Source organism: Mugil cephalus, chromosome 8 (assembly GCF_022458985.1).
Source record: "Mugil cephalus isolate CIBA_MC_2020 chromosome 8, CIBA_Mcephalus_1.1, whole genome shotgun sequence".
NCBI lineage: Eukaryota > Metazoa > Chordata > Actinopteri > Mugiliformes > Mugilidae > Mugil > Mugil cephalus.
The window spans coordinates 24,615,594-24,639,063 of record NC_061777.1 but is presented as its reverse complement, the minus strand read 5'-3'; the positions used below and the strand labels follow the sequence as shown (position 1 = coordinate 24,639,063).

Sequence of the window (23,470 nt, the reverse complement as noted above, 5' to 3'; positions counted from 1 at the left end):
TGTGGTTTGTTGTGGAAGTAGTACCAGCAAAAAAGCCATCAGTAGGATCAACAAATTGATCCGTAGGTAGGGAGATGGAGTCATTTTGTCTCAGTAAGGGATAGGAGGACATTGGATAAACTGCTCTCCATTGTGGATAATCCATCCCATCCACTGCACCAAATATTTAGAGGGACAGAGGAGCTCATTCTCCAGCAGAATGATTCTGATCCGCTGCCATAGTGAACACTACAGAACTTCCTTTATTCTTTATTCTATTAAACTCTATAACAGTTCATCCTTTTCTATCAATTTAGCTAATATGATCAGTTAATTTCCCTAGTGGATCATTAAAGTCTGTCTAAGTCTATAAAAGTAGTATTTTACTTAAAAAAAAAATTATTGTGATACCATTACCCACTCAGCGTGAAGACAGATAGTCTGTGTGGTTAGGCATTTCCTGCATCTCAGTTACTTCAAAAAAAGTCTTGTCTTCCTCATTACTTCCTCAATAACCTTGAGCATTAGTCATCCATTCGAAGCTTGGATTATGTATCTTCTAATTTTAATGTTGCTTTTGGCTGTAGGTAAGTGCGGACATCACCATAAGCCTATACTAAACTCAAATTCATATTTTTAGTTCAGAATCATAAAAAAACTGCTTTAGTACTTTAAACATGTAAACCTACGTGACCTATAGGAAAATGTGATAACATGAAAACAATTTAATTTGGGACCGAAATGTCTTCTAAATCGAATTGCATTTATTTCTTGATTAATTTTCAGTAACTTGGTAGTAATATACATTTTCATGGGATTAAGCGCATATCACCCAATTGTACCGATTGTGATGTAGAGTTTATACTGTTCACCAACAGTTTTATACACGACAATGATTGTGTGCAGGTGAGAGTGGAACTCTGCACTGGCGGAAGCTGACATGTCCTCAGGATCTAAAGACAGAGAGCACGCTGAGGGTTTGGTGCCGGCAGAGCTCCAAAGAGTGCTGCATCGGCCTCCCTTTCAGCCAGGATGCCCAGTCGCCGTATGGGGGCAAACTGAGGGTCACTCAGGACTCGCAGTCCTTCACTGTGGAGGTGCTGGAGCTGATCCAGGGAGAAGGAATGTACTGGTGCGGTGTGCTGAGTGGAAACAAGACCTTCACCAAACTGGCTGAAGGCTACTTCTACAGCTGTAAGTAGAAGATGATGTTTAAAAGTTCACAGGAAGTTCACAAAACTTGTGGTTGGGTCCTTACTCGCTGTAGCTTCACACTTTTAAAAGAAAAATCATGATAAACTGGCCAAATGACTGGCTGCCAAAAAAATACCTTAAGATTAAAGTAAAATAATGGAATTCAAATGAGGAGAAGAAAGAATAAATTTACAGAAACACAATCGCTTGATAAAAGGATGACATTAAAATGTCTTAAGAAACACACAGTTGTCCTACAGGAAAAAAAAAAACGTTTTAAATGTATTTCACCAGAATTATTACAAAAAAAAAAGAATGAGAGAATGCTCAAAAGTGGTAAAATATCAGTTTTATTTTAGGGGGAAAACTAATTAAAAACACATAAAGGGTACAGCTCAAACATATTATAACAATCTTCACAACAAAGAATTTGAATATAGATAATTTTTGAGCGTTCTGAATCTTTAAAGCTGCACTAAGCTACTTATGAATAGATCAAATGAATATGTTTAATGTGTGATGCAGCTCCTTTCATGTCTCACTGCTGTAAAAAAAAAAAAATCCTCTCAGAAAACAATGGCGCCCTGTGCCAGCTGGATCTGGAAAGTACAGAGATGTGGAAATATGTGGTGTTTGTCTGCGAAAAGGACCACAGCAACTTTATGACGTTTACTTTGTTGCCACCAAGTGGACAAAAAATGAAGATGATGATCTTAAATTGAGCTATATTTTAAATACATTGTTACACACATCAGTTTTATAAAACAACAACTAAACAATAGGTGCAGTTATATTACTGTGGTTTCTGCAAGCTTTATTGATATATATTTTATTATTTAAATAAGACTGGCTTCTTGTGGGTTGATTTTAAAGAGACAAACCAATGAGCTAAAAAGGAAACTTGTTCCGTCACCACAAACGATGCCTCTCACATTATATTGAATAATGTTCTAGATCATACATACAATATGACTTAGTGCAGCTTTAATTCAGGTTGTGGGTGTTTATACATAAATGTGTGTGTCCCTAAACTATCTAAACATGAGCGTGTTATTATTCTTAAAAGCTTGGGACTCGTGCTTTGCGCAACCAATCCAATTTCATTTCCTTTACCACCCCATGCAGCGCCCATTTCTTACGTCTGGAGTTTCTCTCGCTGGATTGTGCTGCTCCTGCTGCCCCTCGTGACCATAATCACCTCTATGTGTTTGCCCAAGTAAGTTGTTGTTGCTACTCCACCAGCACGGACAGACACACACAGTACAGGACATTTATTTTAGAAGGTGACAAGTTCAGAGGGGATTCAAATGCTTTGGATGTACAGCAACAAAAACTATATAAATGAAAAACTTAAATACATTTAGACACACTACATTTAAAAATAAATAAAACAAAAGGGAATATGTATTATTTACCACAACATATGTTGTGTTTTCAATCTGTCCTGTTTGCGTTAGCAGCTTTAATGTGTGTGATGTAACATCAGTGAAGACCAGTTGAAGCCTGAGTCAGTCAGTGTTTTTTCAGCGGTATAATATGAGGTTTAGCTTTTGTGCCATTTATAGATATCAACAGACTCAGTTAGGGCGGCGCAGTGGTGTGGTGGTCAGCACTGATAACTCACAGCGAGAACATTCCGGTTTCACTGCCTTCGCGTTAGTTTCGTAGAGTTTGCACGTTGGCGGCGATGATTTATTGGTGATTCTAAATTAGATGTCTCTCTGTGTTAGACTGAGATCATATTTATATATAGTATGATGGAATATTCGTCACTCAGCTCTACCCAGACTTGCAGTTGTTGCAGCTGCTGTGGAAAACTTTTTTTGTTTTAATGTTCTTGTACATTATTTTCTCCTCTAACTGAAACCAATACAACTTCACAAATACCGTTCACTCACAAGATGTTAATTTCCAATTAGCATTAATTAGTTCCTTATTAAGAGCTCTGGTGAAAAGTGCTGAAGTCAAACCATAGAAAGAGCCAGGAGCCTCTGCTCCGTGTCCTGTTTCAGATTCTGCATCCAGCACTGATACAGAACTGTAACACGGCGCAACAGAGAACACACTGATAGCTTTTAAGAGTTTGTAAATTTGTGCTGGCCTAAGTGGGGGTGCAGCGTAGGACGCGAACATGGGAAGACATGGAACAGTCCCAGGTTAATTTTGCAGAGAGGACTGTGGGGACAGGGCAGTATTCCTGATGTTCAGGCACCAGAAAACTGATCTGCTTACGTTTGTTAGAAATGTAGATTAACAACATGTTATGAATCTCATGTTATGTTCAGATATACTGAAAGCTGTGAACACACACACAGGTTTGCTAAAAAAAAAATAGTAAAAATAAATTGAATTTGGTTTCAGTTCTCATTAAATTGTAATTTAATGGTGCTATTACTTAGTAAATTGTCTTCAGTGTTTGCTTGTGTTGTATAGGCAGCCTTTCCACTCTTTATTCTGGCGTCTTGTTGTCAGCGTGTGTCGACATGTGTGACATGAGGGTGTTAAACTTGCTTTGTAAGGTAAAACACTGTCCATTTTACATACACTGAGATCACTCAGACTGAATTCGAACACAGTGGATTTCCTGTAGAGTAACACACGGAGCTCAGCATTAGATGAGGAATGACACGGAGCCAGGCTCGGCTGAGGCTTCTCATTTCTGATCTGCGTCATTCTACTCACCGATGTTGCTCAACAAGCCATTTTGCAGTAAAGTCGTGCTTGCTTACTCCCCCTTGGTTTTTTTTTTTTTCTTTTCACTGACCACACTTACAGGAAAGAGACAGGATAGAACAGCAACAAAATATGACGTCATGTACTCTGTGTGCGGGTGTGTGCGGGTGCACTGTGTTGTGTAGTTCTACAGTCAGTCTAGAAGGATGCATGTGGGGGAGGAAAGAACATTGTTAATTTGTTATTTTATGTCAGTTATGATATGTTGGTAGTAGTATAGTGACATATGATACAATATAAAAGCTGTCACTGCCATCAATATGCTATTAATGTAATGATGACAAACAGGTAGGTGACAGGTGACTTATGTGGTACACACAAAGAAACCACCTTTCATTTTATGTTAGTCATGCTGCCTTTTGTATATATTGTGTATTGTTGTCCCCCAGGGAAAAATAAAGGGTTCTGGATCTGAATTATTGATGTCCATTTCAGTAATGCTTGATCTGATCTGAGCTTTCCACATGTACGATCAAGGGCAGATAAGTCCCATAAAAGTGATTCACTGCAATTCAGATGAGGTTGTTTGACTGAAGTGGGCCCGACTGACATTTTCCTTTTCTTTCAGCAGAAAGCGCAAGAGTCCTAAGATAAAGTAGCTGAGACTGATCCACGGTGACGCTGCCTCCATGAGGGAAGACGCACAAAACCCATCCAGGCGGAAAGAAACGACGCAGGATGTTTTTTTTTTATGAAGAAATAAGTTTGCATTTATTGGACAAACCAAACATGGGCAAACTCACACATAGTGTAAAGATGGAACATGTCATGGGGTGAAAAATAACTGAAGGGGTTCATTCCAAATACATTTTGTACGTCCATTTGGAAAAAATAACCTGAAACACACTTCTTCTAAAGTGCACATCATTCTCACAAATGTTATTACTTTAGTCATCGACGTTTCACAATAACTTCCACTGTTGGATATTACTTTGAATTATTGAATTTGTTACATTTCAGTGGAATCGTTTCCACATGGTGTACGCGTCCTTTTGGAACAAAGCTCTTCATGTATATATATTTTTATTCTTTATACATTCTTTTCTTGCTGTACATTTAAGTCTCATGCTTTGCTTGAAACTGTGCTGTCAGCATTTATCCTCAATCACATGACACAAAAGTTAAAAGAAAAGAGAGCAAACAGTATTCAGGATCAATGCTGCATAGTTTCAACTTTGGAATATCAAACATTATTTCTTTGTAAACCAACAGAGTGTTACTGTGTGTGTGTGTGTGTGTGTGTGTGTGTGCGGCAGATGGAAAACTGTATGAAATCTGTCAAAATGCGTCTAAAAATACACATCTTTTCTCTTCTTTGAAACTGTTTGTCTTTAAGCGAGTTGTGGAAGATGCTCACCTTCTATCCTAAACAGGCAGTTTGAGGCGTTCGGGAAAAAGAAGCAACGCGTGAAGAGTTAAGCAGTCCGTATCACTGTGTATGCTTTGTTAAAAAGCTGAGGAATTAAACTGCAGGACTGTGTTTTTAAAGAAGTCCAGAAATGTGAATAGCTGTAACCCAGAGAAAGCTGCGTGATAGGTTTGACAGGTGGGCACACAAACAGAGAGATCACACAAACAAAACCCTGACATTCAAAAAAACGAGAAAAAAAAAACAGCAGCAATAAATAACACACGGATAAAACAAGGACAGAAATGTGGAGATAATATTAACATAGCACTCCTTTAGCAGGGTTGCTGTTCAATGAGAATCAAACAAAAGCAACAGACAGATAAATGCACAGATTCACGGCAACACAGGCTTCAATGATGATGCATATCCACCGATAAAAGTCTAGGACAACTTTCTAAACCCAACTGAGCTACCTAACACTTTACAGTAAGAACACTTAAAATGGTTCATGGGACAGCTGCACCTCATTCCCTTGTAGTAACCTCCATTAAGGCAATCGCAGAAAACGTGAAGAGAAATTCGTTAGTAGCCTTGATAGCGAAGCAGAGATGGGCGGGCAGGGAAATATCTTGATATCAAAAGTTACTTGCTTGTTCACTGTCGAAGCAGCTTTAGGAGGTGACGAAAGCAAAACCCCCGGCTTGTGGCTGTTGCCACCTTCACACCAAGAGTACGTCCACGCTGAGTCAGCTAACTCTGAGAACTGCAAGCAGGAGTTTTTGTAAAAGATTTTTTTTTTTTTTTTTTTTTTTTTTGAGGAAAAAAAAGTGGCCTCATGAAGTCCTGGCCTCTGTCTTTTTGCTACCTGTCAGTTGATCAGGGTGAGTGTGGGACGAGCAGCAGCATAGCTCCTGACCTGAGGCTGACAGGCCAAAGGTTTCAGGTTCACTGAAATCTGAAAGTTCTCGGCCTCTCTGCATTGTGTCTGCAGAAGATCCATGGTCCATAGACCATGTTTTACATGACACGAGACAAGTAATGTCTGAAATTTATATCTCTGCTGACAACCCATGTACCTCATGTTGTTGTGATGCTTTCAGAATTCCATCTGTCTTTTCAAGTCAGGCCAGACTATGTCAGATAACTTTTATCTTACGATATGATAGAGAACAGACCACATGGTGTTTTAGTTTTTGCCTTTAGTGGACAGTGAAGAGTTGAGTTTCAGACAGGAAACATGAAGTGAGACAGGGACCTATGGCTTTTTTTGGGTTATGTGGTAAACACTGCAACAATTCAGCTACCCCAGTTCTACCCTAATTTAATTTTTAAGAGGACGCTCATAGTTTATTTATTCTTACTGTCAGATTTTCTCAAAATGAACCGTGACAAACTGTAGTGTGTTGCAGACACTGGGGTATAGTGTAACTGGATAGTCCTACGACCATTCAGAGCAACAAACAAAATAAACAGCGGTCAGATGATATATATGACTACGTCCCTGTTAACCTTCTGTCCATCGCCACATGAAGTTCACCCAAATGATTGAATCCAGCAGTTTGACAGCCACTAAAATTTTGGACCAGGAAAAGTTTGGACTGGCTTCCAAACACACAAACAAAACAAACAAAAACTTAAAGACTTATTTAATTTGGAGGCTCTTAAGTCTGTTCAGTCGGCCAACACAAGGAAAAATAGATTTTCAGATTTAAATGACTGAGTGTGGATGATATACTCCAGGAGTGAAGGAAGGAGAAGTCATTCTGAAATCAGCTCACTCTGACTAACGTCTTTCTCAGTGATCATGATTAGACACGAGACTATATCTGCCATTAACCATTTAAGCCAACAAGAAGGAAAGAAAGAAAGCAGACTATACTAGTCTTTATGGAGTCAGTCGTCACTTCGAGCATGCTCTCAATTATCACACCAACCACACAAACATTCGGACCAAATGTTAACCTTATTTACAGCAGCTGATACCGAGTGGATCACTTGAAGAGTGTATCAAATCAAAGAAAATGTTCAGCCAACATATTCATTCGTGTTCAAAGAGCCGAGAGTCCACACCGATCATTAGATTTTATGTCTCTACAGTACACGTAGGTCTCCCCTCCTTTTCTTATTGGTTGGAGTGGAAGTGAGAGCAGTAGTGCAGATACGGAAAATAATCAGAAGGAACATACATGTACCAGAGTCCTTTGGGGTTTTACCTGGGTGCCATTGGTAGCCTTGCGTAGAGTGTATGGCTTGGAGATGCTGCTTTATGCACATACAAGTCAAGGAACCAGGAGGTTTTACTGCTGTTCTACGGCTCCGTTTCCTAGCAAAACAGGACGTCTTATAGTTCTTCATAATCACCATCATCTCTTTTGATCGATCCTGCTCCTCCGCCCAGAAAATCCTCCAACTCATCCACTTCTGTTTTCTTGGTCCGGGATTTCTTTTTCTTTTTCTCCTTCTCGTCTGCAGCAGGGACTTCGTCTTTTTCCTTTTTCTTGTGTTTGTGTTTCTTCTTATTCTTTTCTTCCTCCTGTGAGAGACATGACACAAAATGAATGACATGCGTAGGCGTAACAGTTTGAGTGTGGAGTACGTAGAAACGCAGCCCTACCTCTTTGCTCTTCTTCTTCTTCTTCTTCTTGTCTTTGGAGGAGTGTTTGCTTTCTTTCTCTGAAAGAGGAGGAGATGAATACAGGAGATCTATGATGATGATGATGCACGACTGAAGTTTAGGATCGATTAATGTCGCCTTCAAATGGAACTCGTTAAGTTGTAGTTACAACAAAAAAAGTCATATACAGCAAATCCTGGCATCTAAAGCCACCAGTGTTAATTAACTTAATGTAGGAAATGTAAAGGCGTCAGAAGTTTTAATGATACTTTTAGTTAAAAAGGAAATCAGCCCTGTAAAGACGTTAATAACCACTGCTTTAGAGGACAGTATAACATGATTTTTTCCCCCATCTATTCACGACACTTCCTTGGCCTGAACAATAGCTGACATGAAAGGGTTTGGACAGCACTGGTAGATGTGGGTGTGCATTGACGTGATGACTGCAGCTTGAAAAATAGCAGTATCTAAAGATGATGCTAATGTTTAGTTTGACAACAGATCAACAGACGACTCACCTTCCTGATCCTCACTGCTGTCCTTGGTCACAGGAGGCTCTTCGTGGATCCCGAGGCCAAACAGGTCGGTATCGTCCTTGGGTTTGAAGGAGATCACAGTGGGCTTCAGGGGCTCTGCCACCTTCACTAACTGCATGTCGTCGTCAGAGAGGTCGGACAGCAGCTCATCCCTGACTGGAAATGAATCCTGTGGCAGAGAAATAAAACTGACCATGTAGAAATATTCTGACTCAAATTTGACGCATGCTGAAAGCTCAAGAAAAAAAAAGACCAGCGAGCCGAGTTAACCTCAGAATGAATCTACTATTCCATGAACAATCTCTCATCTTTACCTTTGCTATTTTTGGTGTGTCTGATGCCTCAGACTCAAAGTCGGGGTCGTCCATGACAAAAGAGAGCATCTGCTGGGCTACAGGCGCCTCTGGGTCTGTGTCGGAGTCATCTGCTTTGGGGGTGTTTCCCTTCTTCTTTCCTTGGTGTCGGCCCGGCTGCTCCGCTGCTGGAGTCAGAGTCAGGGAGATGGGGGCTGTGGTCTGGCCACTGGGCTCTGGAGGTTTAGATGCCACCTTTGGTTTTGTGATGTGGACCACAGGCCTGAAACCACGTGATATGGAACGTCTCATTACTCATGATCAATTTCTTTCCAACCTGGTCTGATCCTGCTCTATTAATATTAAGTCTCGCTCCAATCCTAAATAAACAATATTTCCTTGCACTGCCTGGAAAAGGCTTGTCTTATCTTATCTCATACTATCCTAGATCCCATGTGCAACATTGGTTTGACGCTACAGGAACATAGTTTTAGAGCTGCCATAAACCAAAACTAATAAATACAAAAGAACAGGCTTGGAAACCGCTCGGCACCAGTACCAATCAGGACTAAATATTCCAATTTAAAAAACAAACACAATGCAAATACTTTACACCTACTTTTTTTTCTTGTCATGTTTTTCACTTGTCAACTTCAACTCCAAATTTCCTCTTCTTATCAGTACGCTTGTTATCGCCTTGTGCTTAAATGCCTCAAATGGCTGTTAAGATCCATGTCTGTCCAAACTTTTAAGATTTTAAGAAATTCAATAAGTCTCTTGAGTCAAATTTCAGATTTTCACTTGACTTTGTTGTAAGATCACCAGAACACAATCCTTCAAAAATATAGACAGAACATTATTCTGTCACAACAGAGCTGAATTTGGACCTTTTCATTCAAATTGTCATCACTTTATTTTATTCTATAAAACATTTGTACAAATGATTAGCATATGAATGCTTAAGTTGTGGCAAATAAGTGATGTCTGACAATGGAAACACTCAACCAGAGAACTCTTGAGTCCAGTAAACAGCCATAGATACAAAGATATTACCCCGGAAACTAGCATTATTCTGAAACATCTATGTGGCAGATTTAAATGATTCACGTCCGGCCAGGCGCTGTTTACAGGAAATCACACCCTAACTTCTGCATGATATGGACACAATGGACAGAAGGTTAAAAGAGGCCTTCACATAGCATTCATGGTACAGCAGGGCGTAACAAGACTCTGTTCGACCACCAAGAAGAAAAAAGAAGCTGACACGATTAAACGTGTGCTGAAGCTTTTCTTTCTTTTTTTGGAATGAAAAAGATGGTGAAAATATAGTGATGTATAGCTGTAGACTAGGGGCGGGCGATATGGCAAAAATATCATACCACGATTTTTTAAAAATAAAATCACGATTTCGATTTTATCCTGATCTTAAATTGAAAAATTAAAAACAGACAATTTAGTCCAAAGAACCTTTCCTAATACATTTTATTTTAAGTAGTCACAGTTTTGCCTGCATGTGCAAACAATCAAGTTTAAGGTAAACAACAACAACATTCTAATAAAGTGCACTCTTGCAAAAGTAGTAGCAGAAAGTTTTCTACCGGCGTGAAAGGTAACATATCTTTTGCAAAATAAAAGGTAACTGCTTCTGATACCTTTTTCCATCCTCTTTGCTTCCTCTTCAAATGATTGAACAGGTTCGTCGTGTTGCCACCCGACGTTCTAACATGTTTTGTGCAAATTTTGCACAAAACATTTACCTGCGCATCATTAGTTGAGGAAAATCCAAACCAATTCCATATGATGGAAGTGGAATGTTTTTTAGTGACTAACTCCGTTTGGCTTTCAACCATGTCTCTCCATGCGGCTACCGCTACACACATAAACAAGAAAGCGCGTCACTGCCCGTAATTTGCTATGATTGGTCGGGCAGGTTGACGACGTAATATAATACGTCTGGTGCGACGGCGCATCGGCATAGAGCTGCAGTTTATAGAATGTGCCGTCGACGATCCCACGATCTTTGCAGTTTGACAGATCGTCTTCACGTTGCAATCGTTCACGATTTAATATCAATATATCGCCCACCCCTACTGTAGACGAAGGAGTTTTCAGGAGTTCAGTGTGAGATTAGATTCACGCCATTTATCTTTACCTCTACTCAAAGTCGCAATTTTTTATTTTATTTAACTACTTACGGTTTGAGCTCGGGTTCACTGTCCAGGTCTTGGTCCTGTATGATTAAGGGTGCTTCTGTTACTCCCTCCTCCTCATCACTGGTTAAGGTGATGTCTTTACTGGGGGGCAGGGTCTTAGCTTGGGGAAGGCTGGACTGAGTGTCATCAGGATCAAGCTCATCTTGGAAACCGGACACCATGGGGTTTCCTCTGTCCTCACCCTCACTGGGACAGAGAAAGCACAGGAGGAAGCACTGGTCACAAAAGTTTGATACAAATAATAAGTGTAATAAGTCAGAAACAAAGAATACAACAAATACAGCTTTTTTCATACACATCAAAAAAGACGAACTACATCCAAAAGTCTTAAGAAACACAAAGGGATTTGTGAACGTCTCACCTGTCGCTGTCCACAGCCGGAGCTGGTGCACGCTGCTGCCCCTTGCTCTTTGAGGGCAGGCTGTCCTCCAGGAAACTCTTGTCCAGTCTCTCATCGGGCACAAAATCATCCACACTCTGGACATTAGCAGGACACGCTGGTGCAGGAGGGTCCTCTGAGGAAAACATGGAGACGGCTTTATAAGCGACAACCAAGTAACTCTGATCAAATATCTGCTTTAACATTAAAACTCTCCAACTGCAGCGCTGCCATGCGTTGTTAACTGCACAGTCTGAAACAGTCCAATCACATGACATTCCAACACCAGCCAGTCCGTGGCTCCTTTGAAAAGCTCTCCATTTCTCAGCCGCTAAGTCTTGCATCTCGTGACTGCATTCTATGGACTAAGTCTCAGCTATGGTTAAATGGTCCATTCAAACAAACACACAAACCCACCTCTCATTGAGAAACCTTATACAACACATGAAACACAGTTATTATGATTATTACTAATGACAAAATGTGAACCCATCCAGACCAGGCGCATATTACATTGCTGGCTGCATCTATCAGTTAAATTATAACTAATTAGAACAGTTTACTTCAGCTTGGCATTTCTGAGGCATATTATATTGTATCCAGTATGACCTTCACATCATGTTCCCTTAACATTTATTCGTCTTAATGAAAAGAGCCCTGAAGACTTCACCTCTCACAGCACTGTAAGGGACGTTTCTTTGAGCATAGGAAACGAGGAGGATGTAATAGATTAGGTTCATTATTATCTCCATGAATCAGGTCACTTTCCACGTAATATGGCTTTGGTTAGTTAACTGATAACTGCAGCCTTCACATTTATCTGATGGCTTGAACTATGTTTACAAAAAGTCATCAGTTACCGACGTGTCAAATGATTTAACTTGTGCTTATGCCGCCCACAGTGCATTTGTTGCATTTCTGTAAAACAAATATTCCTCAAGATATTCTCTGAAATAGAATATCACCATCACAACAGCGTTGCACAAATGTTACCGTCCAGCAGTCAGTGCAGGAGCTTGGCTGCACGCGCTAAAACACTCAAGGACAGTTTCTACCACCAGACACTGTTCTCTGGACACTGAACATACACCCTGTCTGCCGGCACAATAGGACAATAAGGACAGTACAAGACTGCCACTTGTCGCCTTTGTAAAAATGTAAATTCAATAATTTTCATTAAAATCTTAGTAAAATATATACAGTATATACAGTCTGCACAATCAATCCTGTTTTGTGTCATATGAACATCACTTTAACATAGTTAAAGGAGTTCAGTGTGACCAGATTCAACTATGTTAAGTGGAACAGGAAAGAGGAGAAAAGAAATCAGAGGTGGGTGAAATTCATCATAAACGATTACATTACTAAACAGCTAACTGAATTCTGGTCGTCTAGTCCAGTCTTTACTGTGGGAGGGAGACGTTTGACTAAAATACATTTCATAGGTCTTTCTTTGATAGTTAGCATTAGTTAACTTGACCCTGACCACGTCTAGTGTGCACACCGCCAGCTGAGACAGTGCGGGGGATAAGAGTTTATGATCTGCTTACTTTCTCTGAGCACACACTACAGTGGGAGACCCCAGTACCAAATCCTACATGGCATTTCTGATAATGCACACTGTGACCATGTGATGCTATTTGTGTAAAGACTGCGTGGAACACTCTACTGCTTGAGCAATGTGTAGAAGGGACTCACCTGCTGCTGAAGCAGGAGCATCGGCGGCAGGAGATGAGCCAAACCAGCGGGACATGAAGCCGCGTTTCTGTGGGGCCGATGCTCCGGACGCGGCCGAGGACTGGAGGTGTTCTGGAGACTGTGCCGATGCCTTGATTTCAGTCGTGGGTGAAGCTGCTACACCAGTCGCTGCTGCGGCAGGTGGAAGCGAGGACGCGGACACAGACGGAGACTGAGGGACAGCCTGGGAGGGCGCGGGGGGCTGAGGGGTGCTCGGACTGGAGCTGCCTGTGGAGGCTCCACTGGGAGGGACGATGGGGGACTGAGAGCCAGAGGAGGGACTCTGACCGTTAGCTGGACCCGGGGAGCCCAGGCCCTTGCTGCGAGACTCCAAGTTCTCCAAGAAACTGCAGAAAACACAACAGGACTGTAAATTAAGCACCTGCAACAATGAGCACATGAGGCCAGTGGCACAGTGCCGTGAAATGCCTCAATCAATATTTAAATCGTCTGGATATTTCAATCATGGTGGAAAATAACTGCACAAATCCAAAAATTGTGTTTTAACTGGTCAAATTGTCTAGAACTAACAGCAACAACTATCCACCATCTTCTTATGTCTGAATTATGAAGGGGCTGTTTAAGGAGCTGAATTATAGAATTGAATTATAACTTATAATCGTTAAAAGAGCCAGATACAGCTTTTTGTACGAGAAGATAACAAACGAAACAAATCCAAATGGTACAAATGTAATATCATCTATGTGAAATCTGACGTCTGAATAATGGAGCACAGCTACAGTCTGTGGTGTGTTCCAGCCTCAGCAGTACAGAGCCCCTTAGTGGACATGAGCGCCACAACAGACATTTTGCAGAAGGTTGCATTGTGCGTGGGGTGCAGCAGGAACTTGTGCAAGATAAAACCTTTGCTCACTCTAGAATACACAGGCAGAGAGAGGAAATATAAGCAAATATTACATCTCATAGTTCTGATCTTCAGTCTCCTGCTGGACACAGAGCTCCTCCAGAGTAGCGTCAATGTCCAGCTGGTTGGTCTCCAGCTGCCTCAGGAGGGTCTCTCTCTATTCACACAAACACATACGTGACATGAATAACCAGGGGCTGAGACGATGCAGACACTTTTTCTCTGTCATTTAAATAAATGTATAGCCCGGCAACTGTGTAAGAAAGAAAACGTCACCTGTAGCTGAAGGAAGGGGATGTTGAAAAACCTGTGCAGATACTTCAAACCAAAGCCGTTCTTCATAGAGGACTCAGCGTAGTGGATGTAAGATGATCCCATTGGTCTATAAAGAGACAAGAATTAATGGTTAACTACAGCAGGTATTTCATTCTAACTATGCAAATGCATGACAGTTAGTGATACACTGTATGCTTTTATATTTGCACGGTGCAAATATATTATCTCATCAAGCAAGCGCAGAACAACATCATCTATCATTAGAAGTCACGATTCAACACACCCACTCAGTGTTTCCCCCACACAGCGACGCTTGATTGAAAGAGAAGTATTTAGAATCTCCCCCGCTGGAGGAGACCACTGAAGATGCAGGCGCAACTAGTATTTATCAAAGAAAAAACGGCAGCAAAGGCTGAGTGTGATGTCCAGTAAGAGCTGGAGGCCGTCGTACAGAGACGGCTCTGGATGAAGATGGAAACGAGGAGCGTTCAGGGTGCTGTTGAACGTTGTTGTTTACTGTGGTTTGTATGTACTCGCCATCCTTCCAAAAATGCATGTCTCTGGGAGTTTCTGCCATGTTGCTGCTCAGGGGGTTCTTCTACTGGCTCTGTTTACTTTCTTCTGCGACCAGCTTTCTTATATGGTTTTGTTCCGGGGTTAATACGTCAGCACAGCTGTTGTGGAGAATGCGCTCACGCGTTGTCTAGTTTAACTCCGACTAAGGCTTATACATGGCAGTGAAAAGTGATTTGCAATCCCATTATCTGGGCGTCTGAGTCGGATAAGGAGAACTCCAATATTAGTTGGAGTAACGTCTTGTCACATGCGCTTAAGTTGTTCAGTTAAAGTCGGATTAAGGCAAAAATGAGTTTGTTCATGTGCATGTAAACGTACTGAATGACAGGGATTGATGCAGAGACACACATACTCAACCAACACCAACATAAAACACAATGAATAAATATTCAAAGACAGGGATTCATACTCAAAATGCTCAAAACCATCACACAAAATCAGGATCAACTTTGCCTCTAGCTAAGTTTGCACGCAGTAAAAACAACAACTGTCAAGAAGAGGCAACAAGCAACCTCTTAACTTAACACAGTAATTAGATCTGAAATATTGAGTTGCATAGCAATAACATTTTTGTAGGGAAACTATGCTCCAAAATAAAATATAATTTAACACAGGGACCACATTATAGTACAGTGAAACTTATTTTTAACAATCGGGCTAAAGAATTGTACCCTAATAGAGGTGTTTCTTCACAATCACCCAAGTTCCTCACAATGACTTGTTTTGTTCCTTTTTCTCTCAACCCTCTGACTTCCTCCTTATTCTTGCGTCTCTTTCATCTCACACATCTGACTGTGCAAACTTTATTACACAGTGCAACACAGTTTTATTATTTGCTGACGCATCATCATGTCATCAGAGTTGACTTCTTGTTTATCTACCTGTTGAGTCCAGCGATCAGGTCTCTAATATCATCGGGGAGGATGACACGGTGCTCTCCCATGTCCCGGTGGTTTCCCAGCACACACACCGGCACATGGGTGGGTACTTTAGGAAGCTCCCTCAGGATGTAGTTAAATGTCCTGTCACGACAGAACCACAACACAACATTGGTATGTATGTATGCGGGCGAAGAAAACTACTGGACATTTCAAATAAACGATGGAAAACTTCATGAATGTACCTCGAGAAACAACATCTCGTGCACTTACATCTTATGCATAATGAGAAAACTTCAGTTCAATGCTTTCTGACTCACCTTGCTGGTGAAACTGATCCATATCTAAGATTAGCGCTGGGTTTAAATAAATAAATAAACAGATCTGCTATTTCAAATCACTTGAGAAATCCATAAAATTGATTCATTAAATTCCCGGAAGAATTTTTTATTTATTTTTCTTAAAAAACGTATGCCACTTTCTGCACCCTTTCGTTAGAAAGGACATAGGCCCATCTGTGAGGAAGAACCAATTATGACAGAAGGTTCAACTGTGAGAGCGTCGTCAGCCTTTAAAGCTGATATGGCAGCATTTTAGATTTTAAAAGTACAGAAAAGGGCAGACGAAAAGCAAAGACACAGTAAAATGGAGTGGAAATACCACAAATCCATATTCACCAAAACCATAGTGAATCAAATCAGGAGCTTCTGAATCAAAATTGAACTGATTAAAAAATTCAGGAAAGTAATGGCATTATTTTTGAGCTTCACTGAAGATACGGTACATTTTTATCCAAGAATTTGAATTAGATAATGGTTCTAATGCATCATAAGTTCCAAGATATCTAATTTCTCCAGAGCTTATGTCCAGAAACTTTCCTTCAGATAAAAGTGCAGTGTTGTTTGCCCCAGGAAGAAACGGCTAAATTGGTTCATCTGACCATTCAACAAAAGATGAATGGTCTACCTGTCTGTGGGCTGCTCCATCGCGATTACTGTTATTCCAAAATATATGTAAAACGTGTTTGCAGTTGTTTTTAAAATGCCTGTGCACTGCAGACCTGACCCAGACTGCCACCTCATCTAAAGGGACTCGTATGGAGGTAAAACTATCTCCGTGGAACTTAAATCCAATTATTATTGCTCTGCTGAAATCGTTCCCGGGGGAAATGTGCTTAAATTTGTTGGCTGCATTTTTTTTTTTCTAACCAAACACTATGAAATGGTGCATCATAATCTACACTGCATGCACTGCCAGGAGCAGGGCTGTGTGTGTCTGTGTGTAACACTGATAAACTAATTTACACTGACTGTGTGGTCACTATGATAAATGAACAGGTTAGTGTAGGGTTAGCAGATCAGCCAGTGTAGTGCAGCTCACTCATGTCTTTAATTGTGTGTAGATAACAATAGAGCTCTACAACACAAAGGAGTAAGATCAGGCTTTAAACAGACAGTTACCTAATAGTGTATTTCTGGATTGATCTATTCACTTGAGTTGTTGCCAGAAAATTGGCTAATCCACGGTACACCTGAAGACAAACTGAAACTGATGTTACTTTGAGGAAAGTAACAGGAGCACACATTTAAAAACCTCCTGTGCAGCACGTCAGTGTACATCTTTTCCCTAAGGACGTGCAAAACAACAATACGTAAAGGCCTTTTAGGGTTCTGCACAGAAGCTCTCAGCCTCGCAGGAACATGCAGACAAGGCTGAAACCTAATCTGCCCATGCATATTGTAGCATTCGAGTTAGTCTGACGACGCAGTGTTGGAACAACAACACACACAGAGGGCTCTTACCACTGCTTGGTGATGTCAAACATCATGATGACTCCATTGCAGTTCTTGTACACGTCCAGGAACTCTGCATCCAGGGCCACTTCATCCGACTACAACACACACATTATTATTAAACCACACACAGTAATATTTTTTTTTTAATTGTTTCTTCACAGTAAGACATCTTGGGTCAATGAAGCTGCTGACCCACATACTATAAGAAAGCAGCAGCATTTTATTCTTGAGCACATGACGGCCATGTGATAATCACCTCTTGGGGCTCATTCTCTAGTTTCAAATTGTCCCCGCGCCTTTTGCCTTTGCCTGCAAGAACAGCAAATCACAAGTTTAGACGAGCTGAAAAGAAATAAAATAAAAAAGAATTGTAACAGCACGTCACAATCTACAGCTTAATTTGTTGCTTTACGTTTCTTTGTGGTGAGTAAAGCAAGCAGAGAAGCACGACTGCTTTTCTTATGGAAAAGCTTCTTGCAGGCCTTTAAATACACGCCGCTGGCATCACGTCAAGGCTCACACGGTGCAGATGCTCAGGCTCTAGATACACGTAGCAGAAAAAAATCAGCCAAACTCTGAGATGTAGCCACGCAGCAAACCTGAGGATAGCCAAACCCTGAACATATTTACATTCAGATAAGAGTGGAAGGAGGCGGGCCAAACCCACGGCACACAAGCGACTTTACTTTCTACACACTGTAGTAGTGCTCACCTACACCTTCAGGAAGAGGATATTTTTGGCCTGAGATGAGTGCAAGAGAAGTGCACAAAAAAAAAAAAGACAAAATGAACACTGAGGACAGAAAAAACAAACACGCAACCGGACGGAGGAGCCTCTGCTCCTCAACATACTGCAGCGGAGAGACAAGAAAAAGTTTTCACAGCGAGGTTAGACTCTGTCTGACTGGCAGGTGTGTCAACACTCACCTTTGTCTACCACGTCCCACACCTCAACCTTCACCACATCATCAGTAGCTGAGACAAACACAAAGAGACGATTCATTATTCATGTTCTTGAGCCGCAGAAGGGAAAGAAGTCAAACGTACAGTGACTCTAACATAGATCTAGTAACTACGTGGTAGTGGTGGAAGAGGCCCTGCTGGGTATAAAGATACGAACACGAGTACAGGACACCTACTCTAAAATTCAGTTAGCTGGAACTACATCTAAATATGTCCTCGTTTACCTTGATATGGAGCCACTGGAATAAATCATGAGGCACAAATGTCAAATAAACACGGAAACAGAAAAAAGAACAGTGGTAAGAAGATGAAATAAGCTTTAATGATAAGAGACGACACGACTCACTTTTGTAATTCCAGTGGATGCTTGTGGCTTGGATCTCCTGAGTGGGTATGTACTCCTCCACAAACTTCTTGCCCTGTAGTCGATGCCATAAAGTACTCTTTCCAGTGTTCCTGTCTCCCCGGATGACTATTTTCACTGGGGTGGGAGAGACATGAAGACATTACAAAGGAGTAACATTTGACATATATAAAGAGGTGGGTACATTTTACTGCAGAAGCTGTACTCGTTTTGATGGTCTGGAGTACTTACTGTTATACTGGACCCCCTTGGCGAAGCGTCTCTGCAAACTTTGGTTCATGGACTGGAGGCCGGCGGGAATGTTCTTGTCCCTGAGCTGCCCTGGCTCAGATCCCACCAGCTTCTTCAGCGCTGAAAACATCCTGACAAGGCTTCACAAACTCGTACGGTGACACGGGGTAGTAGAATGGAACTCTGCCTGACGACTCCTCGCGGCTCAAGGACAAATTAAACTGTGTTTGCTGATGTTAAAGGGAGTTAAGGATCCATACTTGAAGGTGAATATGTTGCCAAATGACTCAATAATTACGGTGCAATTCTTTTAAATCTGCCTGGATGTTCTTCCTTGTCGGTCAGTAGAGGAGGTCATGTTGTTTTTGAGCATCTTCTGAAAAACAAATAAAGAGAGAACGACTGGGAGTCAATACCTATTTACAGGTAGATGATGAAAAAGAAAGAAAGAAAGAAGCCAGATTTATTACACGTGATCCTGTAACATCAGGATCAGTATCATTACAGGATGGTTATTTAATTTGATAAGTGTCAGGAATAACATACATCACAAAGCATTAAAGCTCATGTTTTGAATTAAAGTGCATTTTTTCGTGCATGATAAATACCTGTGGATCGTTTCAAAAAATGCCAAAACTGCCTTTACCCTTCTGTTCTGACACAACGTGTTTTAATAAGAACCAAAGACTCTTTGAACCCTCTGGATGAATTAATAGTCCAGAAAGTGCAGAAAATTTGAACCCCTTTCGCAGCTGCACTACGGTTTCCTATTCAACACAAGACAGCAGCCAGTCACCTGAAAATTATCCAGTGAAATGAAAACACTTGATGATTTCCTCCATTACTGCTTATTTGTTTTAAGCTATTTCCAAATTTCCTGTTTGACTCTGTTGGCTCAGGACAGGCTGCCGATATGGATGAACCTGAGTCACTATTTACTATGAGAGCAGTGGTGAAACAGATGAATTAAACCATACTTTTTATTACAATTTAATACTTTTTGTATATATGCCAATACTTGTATATGGTTTATTCTATTTTTTTAATCTTATTATTTACTTTTTACATACATTATTTTTCTGCCCCTATGTATGCTGTTGCAAACTGTAATTTCCCCATTGTGGGACAAATAAAGGTTTTTCTAATTCTAATTGTTGTTCAGGAAAAGCCCCCGAGTCCTTTTGCAGGTCTGCTTCAAATGCAGCATCTGAAAGAATATTCTGCAAGTACGGACACAGTCACGCTGCATTACTCCCAAGTAAAGCAGGATGAGACAATACTCGGAAAACGCCTGCATATTGGTACAATCAGGTCGGCACTGAACAAAAGGATGAATTGCCAAACATCGGCTAGTTTCGACTTGTAAGCTAAGGATTTCACTGGGAGTACAGAACAGTTTTTCCTTCTCCTGGTTCAGGTTAAACTCTGAAAATTCTATCTTGAAGTGAACGTGAGCAATAAGACTGTTGCAAAAACACTGGAAGAGGAGAAATACATGTACAATATTGACATATACACTAACATGCCAGTTCATTAGGTATGTTAGTAAAAACAAATGCACTCTAATTCAATGGTCCTGCACTTAATCCTCCATCATGACTGTTATGATGTTCAGTTTATGTTGAAAGAGTTCAGAAAGGTGATCATTTAACTACATGATTAGACTGAATTAAAATTAGACTGAATTAAACCAAGTGTTTCTGTTATTTAGACTCATCCACTGACTACAATGGGGTTTTAAAATTATACAAACACGTCTCAACACAATGCAATCCTCCAAAATGGAGACTGGATTTATCATCTGGATGGTAAAATGAGTCTTTCAGAGAATTCCCTAAGGAGTTATCAAAGACCAGCAGTCATCCACAGACTTCCAGTGCTCTGTGTGGCCTCCGAGCGTCTCCTCATGTCACCAAATTCACTAAATTCTTTGTAGCAAACTGGGTCATGCTTACAAACAACAATGCAAAGATAACAGATCTCCCCATTGCAAATGTATCAGAGGTCTATAATAAGGCCATCACACTTGCATTGCAATCATAATAGAAATCTCCACTCTACTGTCCTGCCCACTGGATGCAGGTACAGGAGCCTGAGGTTCAGAAAGCCTTAGTTTTGGTAAAAGCCTGGTACCTGCAGCACTAAACAAGGTGATTCACGTTATGTTGTACTTTAAATGTAGTTGTACAATAACCTTAGCTCTCTGCTTGTTATTAAAACGCAAAGTATGTTCGGGCCGATCTAAACATTTTTTTTTTCCAAAAACATTTTTAAAATGGTCGGCTCTGCCAAGCCCAACCTTTTGTAGTTATTTATATTAGATCCACCATAAATCAAAACCACGTTTTCAAACGGTCTTCTCCCTCTTCCGTTTTAATGACAGCTTGCTAGAGCCAAAGCTGCCAACAAATCGAAGAAGAGGAACCAAAGTCACGTGACTAAACATGTCTGCTGTGTGGAAGCACTTTATGCTGTGAAACGAAGTCAGCCAGACAGCAATTTGTATATTATGCAAGTTAGATGTTTCACAAGGTATTAGTAGACTGTCACAAACTACATGTAGGCTGCACAAAGGTACACAAAGGGAACCCATTGGTTATTTAAAATCGGATCGCTCAACACTAAATATTAAAAGATTTGTATTGGACCAGGGGCAAAATAACCTGATAAGGAAATCTCTAACGTAAAGTAAATATTTGGGGAAAATGATTTCTCCCGAGGGACGATAAAATCTAAATGACTTACTAACTTAATGTAATCAGAACAGCCATATAAAACCCAATAAACAGCTGATTAATTCTTCTTATATGAGATCAGATGATTAGTTCCGTGACACAAATGCAATGGCAACATGACAGGGACAGAGAGGAGCCTGACTCCACGATGATTTGGTCAAGTGACTCTTTTTTGAAGCAGGGTCCATTGGCAGCGAACCAGCAGCTGGCACATAGGCTAACGTGACAAAATATAAGAGGCGAATATCCAGAAAGCGGAAACAAAAAAACTCGTAGAGAACACAGGATTATAACAGGACTGGTGGGAGATTTGAGGTATAAATAGGAAACTCTGAGGGTAAAAACCCATCAGAAATTTGCTTGACCAGAAACTGGTGTAATTAATTAAGGGTTAGACAGTTATCTGTGGTTGAGGGTTATGGACTCTTTGTCCCTGTCCTCTTTCCTTATGAATGGTGCTCTAACAAAGCCATTGTCAGCCATAGGCTCCAGTCTCAATGTGTGAATTGGGTTTAAACTTCTTGTGGACAGGATTGTAAATTGATGGCAGATTATATCTCAGTCCACATCCTATGTTTAGAGGAGGTTTTTCCAATCTGACAAAGATGGCTTCCTTAATTCCTCTTTCAAACCACCTGTCTCCCCTATAAGTCCCGTTACTTTTTTGGATATACCATGACCTGGATGATTGAGATCCTACACAGACATTTTAGAGGTATTACATAAACGAGGCTGTGCACCGAAGCATGTCCCTGTGAAGTCCAAGCTGTCACTGCGTCCCGCGGGGAAATACATTATTCACTATAAGGATCAGCTTCGGGATTTGTTGACATTATCGTCGCAGTGTGTGTATCCTCTTCCCCTAAAGGGGTTCAAATCCAAAACCGAGAAGAACAACAGTGAATTGATTCTGGTTACGTTTTTCCCCCTTATCGTTACCCTGCTAGCATTAGCTTCCCGTGCTATTCGCTCGGCTAATAGGAGGTTTTGTACCGAATATATTAAGAAAAGTGCTAGAAATTATCAAAGCTAAAAATTCTAAAGGGTATGCCAAGGTCAGGAAATGCCTCCCCGAGTGATGAGGCAGTCCGGTTTGCTACCTACCGTCCCCCTGGCTAAACGGTACCGTTCTCCATGGGCTCCGTCTCAGCTAGCTGAGCTTAGGCTTCTCCCACCGACACTACAGCGAGACCTGGTCTGGTCTCTTCTTCAATACTGCAAATACTCACGGTTCATTTGCAAGTTAACAACTGGCAGCGCCTGCATGTTTTCCTCAAAACATCTGCCAGACCTCCATCCCGACAGACACACAGATAGCAAGAAGCGACATTCCTTTGCAAAAAAAGGAAAAAGGAGAGCGAGCTGGCAGAAAAGGAGCGCGACTTCCGGTAACCTTTCAAAATAAAGCAGACTGCTCTTTTTTTTGTAACTGTACAAAACATTGTTCATCTTTTATAATTTTTGAATTGATATTATTATTATTATTATTATTTTAATTTATTTTAAATATCATTGTAAATCTTACCACCCCCTGGGGTGCCTTCAAGTACCCCCAGGGGTACACGTACCCCCATTTGAGAACCACTAATTTAAATTATGAAGTATGCTTTCTATTTTGACTGCTATTAAGGTATATATTGCCTTAGATTTACATCAAAATTAAATTTTGGTGCAATGGCTCCAAGCACAGCAGAAATACTGACAGAAACAATATACACAAGAATAAACATATATGTAAAAAGTTTTGTATAAAAAGA

The 23,470-nt window shown here is 40.8% G+C and overlaps 2 protein-coding genes across 7 annotated transcripts; one reads left to right on the top strand and one right to left on the bottom strand.

Moving 5' to 3' along the window:
* The first annotated feature begins 501 nt into the window (after positions 1-501).
* si:ch211-102c2.4 (uncharacterized protein LOC568178 homolog) lies at positions 502-5,577 on the top strand. 2 transcript variants are annotated; one of them, XM_047591521.1, is made up of 4 exons: positions 502-566; positions 886-1,173; positions 2,299-2,389; positions 4,478-5,577. In XM_047591521.1, the coding sequence occupies exons 1-4, from the start codon at positions 530-532 to the stop codon at positions 4,503-4,505; spliced, it is 444 nt and encodes a 147-aa protein (XP_047447477.1). In that variant the 5' UTR covers positions 502-529; the 3' UTR covers positions 4,506-5,577. The 2 variants fall into 2 exon arrangements, with proteins under 2 accessions (XP_047447477.1, XP_047447476.1); XM_047591520.1 differs by having other exon boundaries at positions 4,475-5,577.
* On the bottom strand, positions 4,588-23,088 carry rabl6b (RAB, member RAS oncogene family-like 6b). Of its 5 annotated transcripts, none has more exons than XM_047591515.1 (17): positions 22,943-23,088; positions 18,979-19,354; positions 18,730-18,864; positions 18,348-18,395; positions 18,133-18,162; positions 17,677-17,729; positions 17,427-17,515; positions 15,628-15,768; positions 14,171-14,276; positions 13,948-14,051; positions 12,991-13,376; positions 11,275-11,428; positions 10,896-11,099; positions 8,722-8,983; positions 8,390-8,576; positions 7,872-7,930; positions 4,588-7,790 (listed from the first exon to the last, which is right to left on the bottom strand). In XM_047591515.1, exons 2-17 carry the CDS (start codon positions 19,106-19,108, stop codon positions 7,599-7,601), a joined length of 2,280 nt encoding a protein of 759 aa, XP_047447471.1. In that variant the 5' UTR covers positions 19,109-19,354; positions 22,943-23,088; the 3' UTR covers positions 4,588-7,598. The 5 variants fall into 5 exon arrangements, with proteins under 5 accessions (XP_047447471.1, XP_047447472.1, XP_047447473.1 ...); XM_047591516.1 differs by having other exon boundaries at positions 22,818-23,065; XM_047591517.1 differs by having other exon boundaries at positions 18,979-19,351; positions 22,818-23,065.
* Positions 23,089-23,470: the final 382 nt, after the last annotated feature.